We start from the raw sequence: 21,526 nt of genomic DNA, 5'->3' as shown, positions 1-21,526 counted from the left end.
CCAGCTGTCTCTAATTGTCCTCTTAATTGGCTTGATTTAATTAGAGGAAATTACTTCTTCAAACACTACCACTGCACTATCAGACTATTTGCTGCATTTGATGAAGAATGTTTACACCAACTATTAAGATGCATTTTACTTGGTCAATGACAAGTGGTCAAGTGAGGCACGTGTCTCTTGTCTCTTGTCTCTTGTGTCCACTTGTGACACCTTTCTTTGAGGGAAGGCTCTCTGATTCCCTCACCACATCCAGTACATCAGCAGGAAGGTGAAAGTGTTCAAATATAATATGAATGATTTACAGAGTGATAATATGTCCTATCACACCACACAGTCCACATGTTGTTTTTAAATTGAGTATTTATCCCAAACCAAGAAGAGGCACCTGGTTTCCCTGGCTAACCATCCATGGAGATTTATTGTTTTGTTTTTTGTTTGCTTTTCTTTCATCCTGTTGGGATTCTAGCAGGTTTGCTGGGTGTAAATCTCATATTTTGACAGACTTTCCCTCAACACATCCCTAATGGTGAGTTGGTAGTCCTATGCAGCGGTTCGAACACACGATTACACTACGAATCCAACGTGACATGCATTTTTAAACCACCTCTGAATGGAGTTGAAAGTTGATGATCTTAAAACGTTTTGTACCCCATTGCACCTGCATTTAGCAATGTCCACTTGTGATCAGATCAACCAAATGTATTTTAATAGCAGATGTGAATGGGGCCGGGCACATATTTTATATTAGTTGTCTTTTACTACTAATTACTTGTGTAAAAAAAAGAAAAAAACCAAAGAAAAAAAACAAGGTTTGGTACAATGTAGGCTACTTATTGTGTTACTGCAGTATTGCAAAACATTTTTGTTGCCATTGAGGTGGGATGCGGGTAAGGTTAGAGAGAAGTGTTGATGGTATGGATAGGTACAATGTAAAAACATTTATTAAAACAATAAGTGCATTCAGGGCTTGATATTAACACCCATCAACCTGCCAAATGCGGGTGTATTTCAGTAGTGGTGTGTAACACAGTCACTACTAGCCACTTTGGCGGGTTAAATTTTATATAACATATACATTTTTTAATTGTAGTCTTTTAAAAAGGCATCTTAAATAATAAACTACGTGCAATGTAATGATAAAAAATATAGATTTTTTGATACCGATACTAAAATATCTGAAATGCTTCCAATACTCATTTCTTGCAGAATAGACACACGATACCAGCTGCGCTTTCTCTCTCTCATCGCTCTGTCAGCGAGTTGACACACACACCCGCCTCTCCTCACACACTCGTTTCATTTGCTCCGGATCAATATTGTTGGTGTTACAGGGCTTGAATTTCGCCGTGGGATTGCGTGTATTATGAATAATTTTACTCATTCCCACAGATTCTGTGCTCGCACATAAAGCCACCCCTCAGTACTAAATTGAGTACTTTTTCGCTGCTTATTGCGCTTAAACAGTCAAATACACACAAAATAATGTCAAAATGCTGGTCTTGGCAACTATTCACGTGAACACAGTCAGTTTTGTTTTAAGTGAACGTAAACAGTTGAGAAAGGAAACACATGTGTAACAGTATAATAGATCTGTGCGTCAGGTCTTAAAATTATTAAATAATATAAACAAATATTACAGAGTGATACTGCGTTTTTGCATGGTATCGATGTCAAAACTGTGGCGAGTTACAATTCTGAGTGGATAGTAACTTTGGAAAACCACTAGCCACAGTGGCTGGTGAGCAAAAAAGTTAATGTCAAGCCCTGAGTGCATTGTATCAAATGATTAACTTAAATCGTACTACATAGCAGTTAAAGACACGTAATATAAAGTGGGACCATCGAGGGCTCTACAGATAATTAAGTACATCCTATAAACACACAGGTACCATACATCATGTACCACAACAGCTTTTCTTAATCATTTATAAATATGACAACATCATTTATAATCTACTCCTGTAAAGTGTTCATCAGATATACACTTCAAAACCTTGGCAGAAGTAGGAGGTCAACCAGTAGCCGGTTGCAAGTAACCCCATAAGTTAAAGGGATAGTTCACTTTGAAATTAAATTTTGGTATGTTTTAGCTTACCTCAAGGGCATCCAAGATGTAGGTGTCTTTTTTTCCGCAGTAGTTTCAATTTTGATATTGAAAGTGATCTGAGAGCGCGGGCGGGTATAGAAATATACAATAGAAGTCGCCTTGGCTACGGCAGTTCATTGGAACGAAACCGTAGCCATGGCGACATCTAGTGTATATATCTATACCCGCCCGCGCTCTCAGATCACTTGGACGTGGCTGTGTACAAGAGGTAAAAACGATATAAATACTGTTCGTTTTCTCACATAAACCGCTCGTTTCGTGTCTTAGGCCATCAATGTGTACTTACGATGGGGAATTGTTTAATTTGAACGATGGGGAATTGTTTTAATTTGGACTCTGTGCATGCTCTTTGAGGTGGTGACCATCGACCTGCATTATATGACTGACAGACAAGAACGGTTTGACCTCAAAATATCAAAATTGAAACTACTGCGGAAAAAAAGACACCTACATCTTGGATGCCCTTGAGGTAAGCTAAAACATACCAAAATTTAATTTCAAAGTGAACTATCCCTTTAAGAAAACTATACGCTTTCCATTATAGGGTTTTCTTAATTTAAAGGATTTCTTGCAAGTGGGCCCAGGTATTTTGCGCCTACTGTTTTATGAGTAGTGCTTTTGTTCATAATCATGTGGCATAACCTTCTTTTGGAATACCATATGAACAAATGAATGCTATACTAAATGAAGTCTCTTCAAGCCTTCCCGGTGCTCAAACACTAGAGCAAGCAAGCAAAGCCAAGGATATGGATTCAATTCCCAGGGAAAGCAAGAACTGAAATCTGGAAGAACTGAACTGAACTGAAATCTGGAAGACAGGTACCATGAATGTCATGCAATGGCAAAGGCATGTGCCATTTGGAATTTAAAAGCTGTGTTCATTATATAAATGAAAATATTTTTTAAGATTACCTCAAATAACCAAATTAGATTTAAAAATATTTTTTAGCTCATCAGTCAAGGCCAATATACATCAATGGAAGAAATCAGAAAGCTGGAAAAAAAACTTCACATGCAACATTGTTTCCCGTGATGCATAACTCTGAACTCTACACTCAAAAAAATGTTTAAGCCTTTTATTAAGATTTACGCATTTCAATTAATAGTAAAATTTCATCAAACTGAATGGAATAATCCTTATGTATTTTGACTGAATAAGTGATTAAGGATTGTTCAATTATTCAGTTAAAAAACGTAAGGATTATTCGATTAAATTTGATGGAATTTTAACATTAATTGAAATGCAGAAATCTTAAAGGCTTACAATTTTATAAAATTTTTATATATATATATTAGAAAAGAACTATGTTCTTTGTAAATTCATGTTCATAATGAGGTAACTGATGTCATTTTGTACAACTTCATCTTAATAATGTATTAGTATATGTAAAAAAGAACATTAATCTAGATACAGTTGGTTGTTTCAGGAATTGCGGTTGTGTTCTTAAATGAGTTTAACTGAATATTTGTTTGAGAACATGCAGATGTTGTGTGTTAGATAATAGCTGCTCATGTTTAGTTTTGTGGGTCTAAGACTGTGTAGTTTGTCACAGTGTATTTTATTCACTGCCAGACATGTTTACAGGGCCTGAAATGGAAACACAGAATTAACCATCCTGCAGCCATTGGACCTTGGAGGAAATAGATCCTGTGCTTTCAGTCACAGCTGCCTCTGTTTAGATGTTTTACACCAATTGCCCTTCAGTCCCTGTGTGAGAGTGAAATCTTTTCTGAGCAGTGGGTTTCCTCAAGGTCTTCCTTTAGCTTTTTTTCTTACAAAAGCGTATTGGTACTCGGGTGTGAATTAGAGCTATTTTATAATCCTGCATCTTCAGCATCTCATTTTAGATATTTTCTTTAAAAAAGGAGGAGGTTTAGGGAGTTTGAGATGGCATACTACCTACTATTTTTGGAAGTGGTAAGCAGTATGTGTACAGTATATTTTTCTGTAAGGCTAGTTTTCTGATGAAACTGAAGCCAGGAACAAACAAAACTCAATAAAACAACAAATATACAAACTTGGGAGCAGAGATCCACGATTAAAGGGAACAGGAGGAACATCATCTGGGAGCATTTAATTACTGTGCATCAATGATTTTGCATGTTTTATTAACATGAGTAAAGGCTGGAATACACTACACATCTTTGCCCCAATTTCAGTCAATAGAGGGTATGCACGTGAAGTCACCGTTGGCCAGAGTGACTGTGGTTACGCCCACTGAGTGGCAAAAAGACTAAGCGGAAAGCATTGGTTTTCAGCGTGAATGCCACGAAAAACACAAAAATACATCTAAAACGGGAAAGAGCTTTGAGATTGACTGTATAGATTTGACAAGCAATCTGAGGATTATTTTTACAGCCTGCTGAACGGTACAGAAAAGAGAAGCAAATGGATTTGCAGTTATTTTATTTTGTGTCAGCATCTTTGGGGTAAAATCATACCCTAAATATTGTATTGTTATATATTGTATTGACAACTCATCAAACACTGACAAAAATTATAAAAGTTTTAAGGTTGGATGATATTATGATATATACAATATACAATTGATATAAGATATATATATATATTTATATATATATGAAGAACTCTTTTCCAAAACGGGATAAATGCCATTTAAAAAAAAAATGAGTTTGTCATGTCATTTTGCTGTGTACTGAACCTATTCACTGCTCCATCAACGTTTCATGCCAAATCGCTATATTTAATTGTTTAAAATGTACTGCAAGATGCAGTTTCTTTCCAAAACGAGATAAGCGCCAAACCTATTTTTAGCCTAAACGGGATATATCCTCTCAACCAATCAGAATTCGGTGAGCGTTCTACGCAATCCAAATAGGCGGCGATCTGAACAGAGGTTTGTTACCTTCTGAATGTTCATTCATTCCTCAAAATGAGTGCTTTAAACTGTAGTAACACTTTTGATGGCCTTGATGAGCCAGTGAGACCTACACCTGGGGTAGAAAACGCAGACTGGACAAAGAAAATCACAAAAAACAACAAAAAAAGAAGGTTCGTCACTCGGGTGGCGCGTTAATGCCTACAGTGGGATGTCAACACAAAGCTGCCGCCAAAGGTTTCTGTCAGGCCGAGAGGCTGTCGCCGGATGATCTGATGGTAAATTTCAACTATTTTTATGAAAAACAAAACAAGGTTGACCAGGACCAGGCCATACTTCATCTCCTGGACATCACGCAAGTGACAAGGAAGCGTCCGAAAGTCCAGGACATTAACAAACAAAAAGACCGGAATGTATCTGTTAAGTACAGTCTTTTGTGCAACAGACATCCGGAGAAAGTGCCCGTTTGCAAGGCGACCTTCATAAAAGTGTTTTGTGAGTACAACTTTCGTTTCAGAAAGGTTTCCCCCTCGCGATAAAGATATTTTCCTGTAAAGAAGCCTGCTAACGTGACATTAAAAGTACTGAATATTTCTACTAGCCTACTGATAGATAGACTGGCCTTTGATACACTGACCATGATAAGGTGCTATGGTAGATTGTGTGTAGAGATGATAGTGCAAAAGTACAAAATGCGGCCAGTAAACAGAGCAGGGATATGTGCAAAGATGTGATTGTTGTTACATATGCTTGGACATTATGTTGTTGTTACATGGTATGTCATTGCTATAGAGCAGGGCTCACACACACATTTTCTATGAGGTTTTGATGCTTTGGCAATACATTTTTTTTAAAATTTTTTTTTTTTTATGCCAATAAAGCATATTGAATTTAGCTTTCTACGGGCCGGAGTGCCACTAGAACGAGTTTCCAGGCATGTTATTGTCTCAACAGATGCCTCCACCACGGGCTGGGGTGCCATGTGCAATGGACATGCTGCCGCGGGCTCCTGGACAGGACCCCAGCGCCTTTGGCATGTCAATTGCTTTGAGTTGCTGGCAGTATGTCTGGCTCTGCACCGCTTCCATGTGAGCTACTCAAGAACCAGCACGTACTAATCCGATCAGTCAGTACTACGACAGTAACGTACATCAACCGACGCTCCCGCCATATGTCGCAACTTTATGGAATCAGAAGCATCTGAGGTCACTTCGAGCCATTTATATTCCGGGAGACCTGAACTGTGCAGCCGACGAGCGCTCACGGCTTCAGCCTCTTCCTTGGAGAATAGAGACTCCATCCTCGGTTCAGCTGATTTCGGAATAGTTCAGGGAAGCACAGGTAGACCTGTTTGCCTCCCACGACTCTTCCCATTGCAGCCTGTTTTACTCCCTGACCGAGGGCACGCTCAGCACGGACGCACTGGCACACAGCTGGCCACGGGGCCTCCGCAAGTATGCGTTTCCACCAGTGAGCCTTCTTGCACAGACCCTGTGCAAGATCAGACCCTGTGCAAGATCAGTGAGGACGAGGAGAAGGTCATATTGGTTGCGCCTCATTGGCCCACCCGGACCTGGTTCTCCGAACTAGTACTCCTCGCGACAGCACCTCCCTGGCCAATTCCTCTGAGGAAGGACCTCTTTTCTCAGAGACGGGGCACCCTATAGCACCCTCGTCCCGATCTTTGGAACCTCCACATGTGGCTCCTGGATGGGACGAGGCAGGGTTGAGTACCCTACCACCAGCGGTGGTGGCTACCATCACTTCCGCTAGAGCATCGACCACGAGACATGCCTACACGTTGAAGTGGAACCTCTTTGTCACCTGGTGCTCTTCTCGCCGAGAAGACCCCAGAAAATACCCGATCAGTGTCGTGCTTTCCTTCCTGCAAGGACCTCTCAGTGGTTTTAACTGCCCTTTCAGAGTGCTCCCTTCGAGCCTCTGCAATCAGTGGAGCTTAAGTTCCTGTCTGTGAAGACAGCACTCCTGGTTACATTGGCCTCCATCAAGAGTAGGGGACCTGCAGGCATTTTCGGTTGACGAAGTGTGCCTGGAATTCGGGCCGGCCTACTCTCACATGGTCCTGAGACCCCCGGCCTGGATACGTGCCCAAGGTTCCCACCACTCCCTTTCGAGACCAGATGGTGAACCTGCAAGCGCTGCCCTTGGAGGAGGCAGACCCAGCCTTGGCACTGCTCTGTCCAGTATGCGCCCTCCGTGTTTACATAGACAGAACGCAGTGTTTCAGGAACTCGGACGCTGAAGCTGAAGGGAAAGGCTCTCTCCAAGCAAAGGTTGTCTCACTGGATAGTGGACGCCATTACTTTGGCATACCAGCAGCAAGGTCGACCATGCCCCCTTGGTGTGAAGGCAAACTCCACCCAGAGTGTGGCTTCCTCTTGGGCTCTAGCGCATGGCGCATCTGCAGAGCTGCAGGCTGGGCGACACCTAACATATTCACGAGATTCTACAATCTCTGAGTGGAGCCAGTGTTCTCTCATGTACTCGCTTCAAACAGCCGGTACTAGGATCTGCTCAGGTGTCTTCGCTTGCTGGCCATTCCACTCCGCGGACTGGATACGTGCGATATTCTCCTCAGGTGAGCCTCCCCGAGAAGCCCTGAGTTTCCTCCAGCACCGTTGACGTCAACGCCAGAGTTATGCCACCGGCAGCTTTCGTGTTGGTTAGGTGCCTCCATGTGCATGGTTCCCTCTCTGGGCGACCCCCACATGTGTATTTCCACTGTAAGCCTCTCTGAGCATGTGTCTTTCCCTTGGCAAGCCACCTTGCCACCCCTGGGGTTGAAACATTCCACCCCAGTGTTTTTCCATATACAGTCCCCTTTCCGGGTCATATGTGTATTCTTAAGTCCCCCCCGCCCCCTTCGGGCAGGCAATAATTGCATATTTCCACTGAGACAGCCGAGGTGGCGTGATTAGACTGGGGACCCCATTCGTCGTCACAACGTAACTCGTGATTACCACGAAAGGGAACGTCTCGGTTACGTGTGCAACCCTCGTTCCCTGAGTCTCCCTGCCACTTCCGCTGTACCGCTGGAACGCCTGAGTTCAGTCTCGGCTCCTCAGCGAAGAAACATATCTGCATGTTGCCAGCGTACTTCCTTATATACCCACGAGGTGGAACAGAGTTACGCTATGCAAATTCCGCAGCCCCATGGCATTTCCTTGCCATTGGCTCATTTTATTTCTCGAAGATGAGAGGCTTTCTAAGCGAAACCCCATTCGTCATCACAACGTAACGTCTCCGTTCCCTACTCAGGGAACGAGGGTTACATATGTAACCGAGACGTTCTTTTGCCACTCAGACTGGCTGAGGGGGCATTCCAGTGGGAAAGTGGAACACGCCCCCTGTAACCCACAATACTAGTCTGCAGATTTTTAGCTCGAGAGTAGGAATACTACTTTTATTTTTTTAAGTGTAGCATTTCAACTAAGTAGAAGTGTAGTGTAGCACAAATCTCTACTTCATCTGTATATTTGTTTAAAATGAACCAGCAATGCTAACCATTTCTTTGTAACCATTTACATAGGTGTATGACACCTCACTTTTTTTTTTTTTAAATATGTTGAGCTTTCAAAAGTCATTTTGTTTATTCCAGCCTTAAGAAAATGTTATGAGCAAGCAGGCCACAGCCAAACTTTATGGTATTAAGGTATAAAAAATAAAAATAAAGATTTCGTGTCCGTCAGATCCCCGACCCGGTCGGCGTGACATTGTATAATGAACAAATAATTGAAATGTATGGGAATACCTAGTATAATAAAACAATACCTGAATTAAAAATGGAAGCAAAATCTCAGTCTGAATTTATAATCATTTTAAACTGGTGTCAGAATAAACCCCAGAGCTAGAATGAAATAAAAACTTCCCATAAGCACAAGAAAAAGACATCCCCTGGAAATACTTTCTCCCACGCCAATGGATTCCATCATTGGGCCATTGGGTGCTTCGTACATTTCTGACCACAGCTGTGAGGAAATATTTTATGACTGGGGGTTTGTACAGTGACGTCAGTTTCAAAATATGCCTAAAGAAGTTGAACCTTATACTAATGCTGTCAAACAATGATGCCACTCTCCCAGTACAGTTAAAACACATCATATAACAGTTACAGATTATGGTTTAAGCTACTTTATATAGACAAGCAAATGCGTGACTAAACATTTTCAATATTTTGTTCAATATTGCTCTAAACTGAATACAAAGGTAGGTTGTTTTTAATAGTTGTACCTAAACCATAAGTAAGTAAGAAAGTAAAACATAAATCGGTTTTGGACCAATTTCGCCCCACCCGACAATCCTAGGTAAAGTCCTGATTATCTTGAGATTATTTTATCCGATTTTTTTGTGGCGTGAGGTGTGTTAAGAGTGACTGAATCCTAGGAAGAACGTCGGAGTCGTCCCGATCTCGAATCGTAAATATTTAACATGAATATTCAACATTCATCTGTTGTGTGGGGGGAACCCCGAGGACAAACGCACGCACGCTCTAGAGATTATCACGTGAAACGAAACAATACCACATCAGAAAGAGAGCTGACGGTTACAGCTCGTGCTGTAACATGTAAAGTTCATGTTCACACCGTCTCCACGACTTAATCAACATTTTTCTTTTTTTCCCCGCGAGTTTTCTGTAAAAAGCAGTCCATACACTATTATACGCCATTTCTTCTTGCCGATCGTCCTCCATGTTTGTTTACTTGAAAGTCACGTTGCGAGATTTCCCATTTTCACGACTGTTGTTTGTGAATGGAATCTGTTAGTGTGTGTTGTGCTTTCCTGGTCACATCACGGCACTCCACAAACTAGAGGAACAAAACGGTTAAATCTATGATTTCTTATCGTAATGTTTGTGGTCGCTCACATTTGGAAATTCTTTTAAGATTTAAAAAAATCTTTTAGTGTGGCCCCAGCCTAAGTAAACAGATATGACCCAGTGCAGTTTTAGGGCTGTTTTTTTCAGCGCACAGTTGATTTGAAGTTTGAATTGCTAATGACCCACCTGAGCACACAGGTGTAAAATCCATTGTCCTCCATCTCTGCTGAGCGGAACCAAATGGAATCTCCCTCCTTACTCAGCCGATGACCCGAGAAGATGATTGGCTCCTCAGAATCACCCTTGTTCCTGTACCAGATGAGACGCAGCTTGGCATTCTGGGCCACGCTATAGTTGGTGCGTATGTAGCTGTAGAACAGAGCGCATTTCACCCTCAGAGGCTCTCCGGCCAACACACGATACGTCTTCAAGTCCACTGACCAGTCTATGCATCCGTCAACTGTGGGAGAGAGAAAATTCAACAATTTACAAAGACAAAAGACAAACAAACAAATAAAAACTTGTACATTTATTAAACACGATTGTCTGGTTTCACAGACAAGGCTTAAGCCTAGTCCCAGACTAAAATGCATGTTTGAGCTGTTTTAACTGAAAGCGCTGTCATATCTCAAAATATGTCAGTGCTATTGTTTTGTTTCAAGATACACACCATTAATGTTGTTTTCTAAAGCACATATATAAAGCCACTGAAATGTCCTAATTGAACCAAGGCCTAATCCTGGCTTAATCTAAGCCATGTCTGTGAAACCAGGATGATGTTTCTTTAATATAAAGTGCTTCGTTTGGAAAAAGGATAGATTTCTGGAGTCTAAAACATACGATCAATGCCAAAGAAAATTATAAGAATTAATTTGAAGGACTGTTTATATGCGGTGATAGTATAAAGGTTGTTCAAGGATGTTTCTAGAATTTTAAGTCAATGAGCCCAACCCCAGCTTTCGGGTTGACTTATGTCTTTGCTTCCTCCTTAAAATTAATGAATTTTCATCCAGCCGGTCAAAATTGTACATCCAGTTGTAATTTAAATGTAATTGCACACAATGATTTGAAGTATAATGTATGCATTATTAATTTATCCTGTATACCTTAACAACTGGACCGATGAAACACTCCATTGTTCCATTTAATCTTCACAACCCCTCCCCCAGGCAGACTGTGTGATGTCTGATTTCCCCACTGAAAATTATCACCCTTTTGCTCCACTCATACACTTCAAAGACACTTGGGACATTGATTGTTCTTAATGAGAGAACAGTACAGGCTACAAGACACAGACATGCAGTCCCATAGAAATGGAATTATCTCCACTAATTAATTGAAAAATCTGTCTAATGAATGAACATGGATTTCCCCAGTACATTTTGTGTATTATTACTGTTTGTATATTGTCTTTTTATATTGTATAGTGTTATGCATGCCTGATGATAGAACTACTAGTTAATGTAACCCCATCTAGGCGGTGTCTCCTATCAAAATATTCCTCGTTTAATGACTCACTTAATTACTCACATTTTGGGGGACATCACCTTCTCATTGTGTGTGTTTGTTATATTTAACAGAGTATAAATAGACACATACTGCCAGCTTACTCCAATCATGCAAATGAGTCAGCTTTTCAAACAAAGGAACTTTCCTGCTTGAGAATTGCACATTTCTCATTGGTAAAGTCAAAACTCAAAGGTGTGACCTCCTGAGGAACTTAAAAGCAACACAAAGTTCGCTCTCTGGCTTCTGCTCCTGATTGCTGTTCACGAGACCTCAATCCGGCCTCACACACATCAAGCCATGTGTACATTCCTCGACCAGAACAGAGTCAACTAACTCCACAAGTTCTTCCAGGAAGTTAAATTACTCTTTCAGAGCTTCTCATTCCTCTGTTTTATTCGTCACTTTCACTTTCCATTTTACCCATGTATGTTTGTTTAGATTAGTTATGTGTTCGTGATTTGGTTAAATAAAACTTTTGTGTACATTCTTACCAGTTGATTCTTGTCTGCTTATAAATCAATGTCAATTTTACAGTTATGATCAAAGCTACATGCTAAGAAAGAGTTATTTTTTCTGTGGCCACGGAAAATAAAATATCCTTTCTGAAGAGTTGATAGACGATTAATACTTAGTGTTCGCTGGACAAACAGATTAATTTATTGTAATATTAATTCAGTTACATGAAGTTAATTTGATTAACTGATCCAATTACTTATAATTAATTATAACGGGTTATGATTAATTATTTATATTTCCCTTTTGAGCTGATTTGATAGCTCAACCTCAAACATCACAAGTTCTACACCAGACTTCATAATTATATTTAGAGATTTGTTCAAATCACTATTAAATAAAAACACTGTTAGTCTTATATTTTAGTCTTTAGTTTCATTGTGTTTTGGTTTTGTTTTCCCTGTTCCCTGTCATTGTTATTATGCTACATTAAGATTGTCAGTCCAAATTCGATTTGTGTGCATATCCGATTGAAATCTGTACAGATTTAGCAATGGTGAAGGGCATAAAAAATATATAGCTATATATACATAAAAATCTCATTTCTGGAAATCCGTTTCAGTCTGTCTACTCTGATCGGATTTTACGTTGTTTGTGTGACTTTTTCAACCATGTAAAATGTAAACACTGTTATAGGCATGGGCATAGGCCTATTTAGAATTTTTCACTTCATTGTGTTGTGTTTTAGGGTTAATGGAAATGTTTGTAAAATTACTGGATAATGTCCGGGTAATGAGCTGCCAGTACTTTTTCTTTTATTTCACGGATTTATTTTTTACAGGGAGTGTATAGCCACATGTCTGAGTTACTCCTTTGTTCTTTCATTGTACATTTTTTACTGTGAAGACCTGGATTTCACTTAAGCCTTTACTTGATGCACCCAAATTTTGACTACCAAAAATGTGCGGCCAAAATGGTTTTGGAGGGCTGAAATCACTGACAGAAATATTGATGTTTAATTAAAGCGGCTCGTTTTCGTGCACAAAACTTGGATAAACTACAACGAAGCACTGCTACTTGGGCGGAGTGATTAGCGCAACACCTGAAAAGCACCGTTGTTACTTCCGTCAACAAAACCAACGTGACTCCAACTCTGAGCGAACTCTCTGCTCCTCACCACGGGGCTTCTCAGGTGCTGCAAGCAAATCACTCCGCCCAAGTAGCAGTGCTTCGCCTTCTGAGAATATAGTTCCCAGTATGTATACGGTTAGAAGATGGCTGTGTCTCATGTGACCTTGTTATTTGTACACGCTGTGACTATACAAATCACAACATGTAAATATGACAATTTTGGCGTTATTTTGTCACTTATTGGGAGCACTATGCTAGCTGGAGCCGTTTACCTCCAGTCTTTGTGGCGCGTCAGACAGTTACGGAGATGCACGGAAATGAAAAGGGTACTGTATGTATGGACTTATCTAACTCTGGGGGATACGGTGAATAAGCTAAAGTCCCAAAAAGTCGGTGTGTTCCTTTAACCTGTTAGTGATGTCTTCATGATTTAATGTAGGCTATGTTTGAATAAATCTATCAGTTAGCCATTGTTTAAATGTTTATTTTTATATTGGAGTAGAAACATTTTAGGCCTTAAAAGATATTAATATTCAATATTTATTCAATATAAAAACTTTATGTGCAATTTAAATGTTTGTACACCTCAGTTGTTTTGAGTGTTGATTATTAAATAAAATGTATTGGTAAGTTGATTATAAATGTTATTTAATTTTCCGTTTTAGTTTTTGGCTAAATTAAAATGTTAATTCTGTTTATTTCAGTGCATCACTAAAATGCATGACATAATTAAAAAAGTGTTTTTAATAAAATGATAAAATGCCTATAAAATGATAGTGATATATTATACCAATAAAAACAAACAAATAATCCAGGAGCATTTGTTGTACCCAGGTCTATATTTTGTTTAACAGTAACTTATTGTCAGGGCAATAAAGTTAATGTAATGGCCAGAATAACCAACTCACCATCTGGAAATGAAATGCTCGTGAATTATTTGTTTGAAGGGACCTCCTGCTATTGCTTTAATATCGGAGCAGCAGCACGTTTAAGAAATGTATTCCTGCAAGAATTTTATAGGCTATGTAGCCTTCACTACACAAAGGCCTTGTCTATAATGGAAGCCTATTAATACTAACAAAGAATTCATCAATACAATGATCATTCACAGCATGCAAAAATCAATTACTTTTGTGTAAATGGAGGAGTCTGTATCAGTATTTTGTTGCAGCAGGTGCACAACCAATTTTAATACATGACATCACTGCTGGTGGGAGGGTGTAAAAAATCTTTTTACAATCTTTTCATTTAATAATATATCATAACTGTGAATAAGAACAAGCCAATATTGTTTGTTTAATTATAGTTATATAATAAAAAGAAAGACTGATTAAACTAAATAGCCTAACATGGCTGTAAAAGGTTTTTATTTATTTTTTTGTCATATTGCTTCTACGTTGCTTGAAAGATAAGATATATCATATATGTTTTTTATTATAGAAATACATTATAGCCTTGAAAACATCCTGTTGTAAAAAAAAATTAAAAAATGCAGATCATCAACGATGTGTGAGATAAGAACGGTACATACCTCGGTTTTTAAGTCACGGTTCGGTACGGGTTCGGTACAGCACGGGGGAGTAAGCAAAACATAAAATTGCTGCTTTCAACTCTTTTTTTTTTTTTATTAAACTGTGTTTTTTTAACAAATGTGTCTCTGTGTTAAAATTCTATTATAATTAAAATTGTCTTAAGGATTAAAAAAATCTATCTTGGCTAATGCTGTAAACTATATGAGCCCGTAATTAAAATATGTTTTAAATATTGAACTCAATTATTATTATTATTATTATTTAAACATGTAAATTGCACATAAGGCAGGTTTTGCATTAACTTCTAAAGCTAAATATAAAGTTAATTTTCTACTCCAATTCATTTTTGAAATATTTACATTGGCTGTCATAACTTGTATTCATGACAAATTTATTAAAACATACATTAAATAATCAAGACATCACTAACAGGTTAAGTAAATATAAATGAATAGGCTAATATAATGCACATACTAAATGCTTCTCTCTAGAGTTAATTTATGTAGCGAGCTAACCTGCCGCCTGAGGTAAATGTAATGCTACGTGAGATATTATTCTCAAGCTGTTTTATTGATATATTTCCGCGGTTGAAACACTGGTTGAGAGATGTAAACATACCGATCATAGGCTGAGTCCCAATTCGCCTACTTATACTACGACCTAAAAGTATGTACTTTTTTTGTGATGAAAAAGTACATACTTTTGAGTGTGTAGCAAAAGAGTATGCACGTTCTGGGACATACTTCGATGACGTCATGCAACGTAAACGAGAACGTGGTTGCCTAGTTACCCACACCGCGACTGTTACAAAACATTTTACATTTCATTCATTATTATATATCCAATATAATTTTATTTACTATTCCCATCTTTTTTTCCACAATACATTTACAATGTGTTTTACCAAATTGAGGAGTGAAGCAGGAGATCAATTCAAATTGAGGAGATCAACCAAACGCAGGTCGTTTGTGAGTCTGCTGGTTCTGACGTTCATGTGCAAATGTGTGTAACGAAAGCTACTTATTTTCTGAGTTAAAATATGTAAAGTTTATAGTGTAACTATTGTTTAACATATTTTATACTTAATCTTATACTTATGTATAATACTTAAAAATACCCCGATGAAAATGAAAGCATGATTTATAGTAAAAGTGTAGTAACCATGTTTCTTTGGTTGGACTGATAAAGTTAACATTTGTACAGCCACAGTATTACTACAAATAAGTCAGACAGAAACATCAAAATAAATACATAAAAAAGACACTTGCATGACACTGTACTAGAGAGCCTTTTTATTTATTGTTTTGTAGCCTGCAGGCGCTCAGTATCTTCATCGGACCCTACAAGATAAACACGGTACTTTTTTGGCACAACATAAACCCATTAATATTACGAGACAATAAAATATAACTATAATTAGGGTTAAACATTTGAATTCTTACACTTAAAGGTGGGGTAGGTAATCCTGTTCAGAAACACTTTTTTTTATACTGGGTGAAATGGTCCTTCCATCCTGATAGTAGTCAATACATTATGTGTTTAGAAAAAGGAATGAAAAAAATCTGACCTCTGTAGCAGCTGCAGGACAGTAAAAACTCTGACCAATCACTGCCATTCGGTGCGAATGTAAAGAACCAATCAGATGCCTTCATGTCTCGTGCCCGCCCCGAGCCCCACTGCGCGCGCTGCCCTGCGTGCACTCATCACATGTCACCGTTCCCGGAAATATTCAGCTCAAAGCACCTGCATATGCAGTCAGCGAAGGCAAACAAGGCAAAAACTACTTCCTCGGACCCTGCCCGCACTCTTGAACGACCTCCTCTGCTTCGCCCTCAACCCCGGACCTGTCCTCGAACCGACGATGCGGTACTTTTCTCCGGACTCGGAGTGTACGTTAGTCTTCATTAGAGTCAACAATGTTTTCATCATGGAAACTCTTACATGCAAAACACCGTATATGTTATGAATCTTACACGAAATTCATCTTCATCACAGTGTAACTGATGGTAATGGAAAAACGTGTATCAATGCAACCTGTTTTTAGTTTTGCCTTATAAATATAGCTCGTTACCGAATGAAACTTTACCATTATCGATATGCTAGCTTGATAGTGAGTACTAAAATAAATCTTATTTGTTTATATTCATAGTGATAAAGTTAGGTATTTTATTACATGTGATTCTGACATGATGTCACTGTATGTACTGCGCTCCTTCCTCTCCACTCGTCTCAGGTAATAAATGCGTCTTGTTCCAGCGGAGCCTGAGCGTTTGGCGTCGCGCGTTCATGTGTTTTGGGGGCGTGGCTTTGGAAGGAGCTCAGAAGGGAGGGGGTGGAGTGAATGGAAATAATGAGCTGTGTTTATTGCAGATTAAAAGGTCTACAGTCACTCGATTTTTAAATTTTCTTTTTCAGAGTACTTACATTTTAATTATGTATTGGTATATAAAGACAGTTTAAACAAATTTGGAATGTTTTTTTTTTAGAAAAATGATTACCTACCCTACCTTTAAAAACTGAGGGCGCATCTCCGCTGCTGCATCCGACTGCCATGTCTACATCACCACCATCACCGCAAAGCTCCTCCCTCCCACACGCAATGGGTTGTGGGCAATATTAGCCGTTAGAGTGTGCATTGATCTGCACTTCGAATTCTTACCGGAAATAGTAGACCATCCGGGTATCTTTGGAATACTCATTTCAACATACTACGATTTGGGACGTACTAATTCAAGTTTTGCATACTATTTAGGACGGATAGTATGCGAATAGAGCGCCGAAGTTATGACGTCATTTTGTAGGACAACCCGGAAGTTAGCGGCGCATGGGTTCCCTCGATCGAAAAGCAATGCATTTTCCCCATAGACTTTTGGAAAATCGCAAAAAATAAGATCTGTGTTCAACAAAGACTTGTGACCCTAACACGTTTTGTCTATCAAGATAATCTTTACAAGTTAATCCAAAATGTATACATTTTGAAGCCTAAATAAAGCCGTCAGATATAAAATGCTAACGGCAGGCTATAAACGGACTACAGCACACCAGCACACCATGGTCGCGGATCAACGTCATCATCAAGCTTCCTCAAACTTTATTTTAAAAAACACGCTCGCTCATTATGATCTGCGCTGTGTATGAACCTATTTTTACAGTCTATGGTATGAACACTTATCCACTTTTTCATGAGAAATATTGCCCATTCGTTTTTTCTAAAAATGTTAGAAACTAATTTTGTTTATGCGTGCCTCTCTGAGATTTTTTAAAAATCTTTTGTTAATGTTTTATTTATTCGTTTATTATTTTGTTAGTTTATATAAACCTTAATATTATTTTCTTTGTGATTAATATTATTATGCCTGATCATTGTGCCCCAAATAAACTTTAAAGATCTTTCACTGTATTATGTTTGATTGCATGTTTGCATACCATTTGCTAATTCGCCAGGAAAAAAACGCGCTTTTACCATCTCAGAAGCACTAACGTTAGCTATGGCCGTATCAATTTCCAATCTTATGTCCTTTTTCTTAGACGATAGAAAAACCATAGATCGAGGAGAGGACCACTATAAATCTGGACATGTAGAACAGTGCAGCTTAGATGCTGGTTTACTGACAGGTGTCTTGTAAGGGCCAGCATGAGGGACAAGGTTTATCGAGTCTCGGTAAGTAAAACTAGGGAGAGATAGAGGAGTTATAATAGTGTTCTATGTATTTAAGATAACTATACAAATAATCTCTGAACAAGCATAACACAGTTAAATTGCAAACATTTAATATAATAGTTGTAATAATTGTTTTGAATTTAAAGAGAATTGTCCAATAGCATCAATATAATAATATATTATAATTAAACCATATATGTCCCCTAAATAAACCATATATACTCATTTTGTTAACATTTTCTATATATTTTTACCTGGTAATCCACAAGCCCCAATGTGAGAGCCAGTGTAGTAAATTTTATCTCACATTCACATTACTGTGAGCTGACTGGTGTAGTTACAATAGTATACAAGTAGTAGTATACAATAGTTTAACATTTAATTTGTGTATTTGTCAGACAGGCAACTTACAGTGCATTAAGGCTATATCAGCGTGTTCTCTGGGAATTGTCCACGTTTATAGCACATTAAATATAGTTAACATTTACTACTAAAATAACAAAGATTAATATCATTGTTACCTAATGCCTTAACTACCAGTAATGCTGTTTACAAATACAATCATATTATTATAAGTGGGTAAAAGTTCACAAATATCAGGGTGCAGGACCCACCCTTTCTATGATTATATCCAAACAAGTTACAATAAAAGTCAATAAACCAGGTATTATTTTAAATATTTTAATTAAACACATTTCTCAACGTAACGTTAGCCTTTAATAAAACTGCAGCGGATCTAATCTATTAAACAGTGGCAAAGTAAACAAGCTTTTAGATATTTTAAGAGAAAGACAAGGTATTTTAGCTGTTGATTTGGTTATGAAAAATGTTTATTCTTGCTACTGCTAGCCTTTTTTACTCCATCTGGCACGAACCCAGAGTCTCCGCTGGGTAACATCGGACGGAAAATGGTAAAACGAGATTTGATTCGATGACTTGTGGTTGCATCTCGGGACAAAACAAAACACCATTGACACTGTCTCTCCACAGAAATAAAGAACTGGTAATCGGTTACCTTAATATCACATAATTCTGTGTACAACAATATTTGGAAAAACTACAATTTGAAAAGACTAAGTATATAACGTTATGTATATTAACTGAAAGGTAAACTAAGAACGTGAGTCTGAAACGCGGGCTAGTGAGAGATTTCATGTTTGTCATGATGACGTCTAAAGTCTCCGCCAAAGGATGTAGTCCCTTTTAGCAACTTGTTAGCAACCACCGTTTTTAAGACACAATAAAGTAAAAAAAATCACAAGCAGGTTATAACTGGTGTGTTTTATGTCATAGATCAAAACGTGAAAATATTTAGAGGCTTTGTTAACCACAGACCTTATTTCAGGTGATTTAGCAAAAACCCATTCAAAAAACCCATAGACTTTAGGGCGAGGGAACCCGTAGTGCTAAAATGCTAACTCACTTCCGCGTTTGGGCCTACAAAGTGACGTCATAACTTCGGCACTCTATTGGGACTCAGCAATAGTCTCTTCTTATTCTTCTGCGCTTTTTACTGGTAGCAAACAGCATTGCATTGCTGCGCGCGCTCCCTTCTGGATTGGAGTGTGGGTCACCTGTGACTGACTATATTCATCGCGCAACTGCATGCACCGAACCAATACATGTAGCCTACCATTACACCCCTAATACACACACACACACACACACACACACACACACACACACACACACACATACACACACACACACACACACACACACACACACACACACACACACACACACACACACACACACACTCATATATATATATATATATATATATATATATATATATATATATATGCGTATATTGCACACATATTGTATAAGTTATTTTCACTTAAAGGGATACTTCACCTCTGGAAAGATGAATGTGTATTTAAATTAGGTCATTTATGTAGAAGAAATGTGAAATTATTTTTGAATTTGGAGCTTTCTAGACTGAGAAAAGCCAGAAAATAAATTTTTGGCTTATATGGATGAAAGACAACAACTCCCAGAATGCACTTGCTTCGCTGCCCTAGGAGGCCACCCCCAAGCCACGCCTACCGGTTAGAGAGCGCAGTTGAAAACAACAAGGCTAGGCTACTAGTGAGACTCCGTGACGAGTCTGCCCAGGATTTCGAGATCGCCCAAAATGTCCGGGATTCGGCTTTTGCGTCCTACAGTCGCCATTCATTATGTTTACTGTGGCAAGCAGGACGAGACTGACGCCGCGGGAGAACGGTGCGAGGCCGGTGGCGTGATTACTGAGACGCTACCGGTCTCGTATCTCTCACGGAGGGGCGGGAATTTTCTTAGCAATGTTAAAACGCACATCAACCAATCACTTGTTTAGCGTTCATGTAAACACTACATTTAGACTGAAACAAAAGGTGTGCATGTAAACAATGAATGGCGACTGCAGAAAGCAAAAACCCAAGACATGTCCGGGAAAAAGAGGATGGTAACCCCTACTACTCCTACTACTCAGCTTTCTCCACAGAACAAGAGCCTGCTAGCTTATCTTCCAAAGAAAGACGGCTGATACTATGTGTACATTCTGTGAGTGAGATCCCCCTATGGGCGGGTTGAAAAAATCCACTACGGACAAGCGGTTATAAGAATTACACAAATCAACACAATATAACATTATGTCATCATGAAAAATTAAAGGTCAGACTCGAGGATGATACATGTTTTCAGAGCCTTTGTGTTCCTTGTGGAAAAGGTTTTTACATTTTCTTAAAGGAAGTAAAGCGGGACTTTATATCAGAGGAGAACATTCCAAATTGGGATTACAGTGAATGTTTCTGGATTTGTGAAGATGAAATTTAACCAGAAGAAGAAAAAAAAAAGTAGATTATGTCATTTGTGACTATAGGCAGAGACAATTTATATAAGAGACATGCCACTTCCTCAATCCTCAATACAACTATATAAGGAAAACCCGTAACGGCAAAGATGGCGGTTGTATGCACATGTCCCGCCCCTCCCGCTGGAAAGCCAATCATCTGCTTTTAAAAGTCAAGCCGGGAAACATTTAAGCCTATCGTCTGGTTCCACTGACGCATGCGCACAGTTGAGGTTTTGCGACAGCGGAGAGAGAGAGAGCCCCGGTCGCGCGCGCGCACTCTCTCTCTCTCTTCGGAGCCAGACGAAAGTGTAAAAAGACTTCACCATCTCCAAATTAAGCGCTGTCTTGCTCTCTCTCCCGCACGCATATTAATCAAAATAAAACGACATTATGGTAAAAGGTCGGAAGACCAAAGTTTCATGTGGAGCATTCGGAGATATTTTTTTCCTGAATTACCGCTGGGTGTGAATTGTGCTAAAATACGTTGCCTTATCTTCTCTGAAATGCGTTCCGCACATTCAGCTGACATAAAATTACTCTCTAAATAAACGAAAAAACCTATCCAGTGATGTAATGTTTTCTGTGTTGACACTAACCTTGTGGGATGTCCATGTCCT

General features: G+C 38.9%; 1 protein-coding gene across 1 annotated transcript in view; it reads right to left on the bottom strand.

Moving 5' to 3' along the window:
• Positions 1-21,526, bottom strand: part of il1rapl2 (interleukin 1 receptor accessory protein-like 2) — a 554,898-nt gene that overhangs the window by 174,606 nt on the left and 358,766 nt on the right. Inside the window, exon 3 of the mRNA XM_082178326.1 lies at positions 9,971-10,244. Within this exon, the coding sequence (XP_082034452.1) occupies positions 9,971-10,244 (274 nt within the window). The remainder of the gene's footprint in view (positions 1-9,970; positions 10,245-21,526) is intronic.

The sequence above is a fragment of the Leuciscus leuciscus genome, assembly GCF_965113295.1.
Source record: "Leuciscus leuciscus genome assembly, chromosome: 8".
Classification (NCBI taxonomy): Eukaryota; Metazoa; Chordata; class Actinopteri; order Cypriniformes; family Leuciscidae; genus Leuciscus; species Leuciscus leuciscus.
Note: the sequence above shows the minus strand (reverse complement) of the source record. Positions and strands in the feature narration are given on the sequence as shown.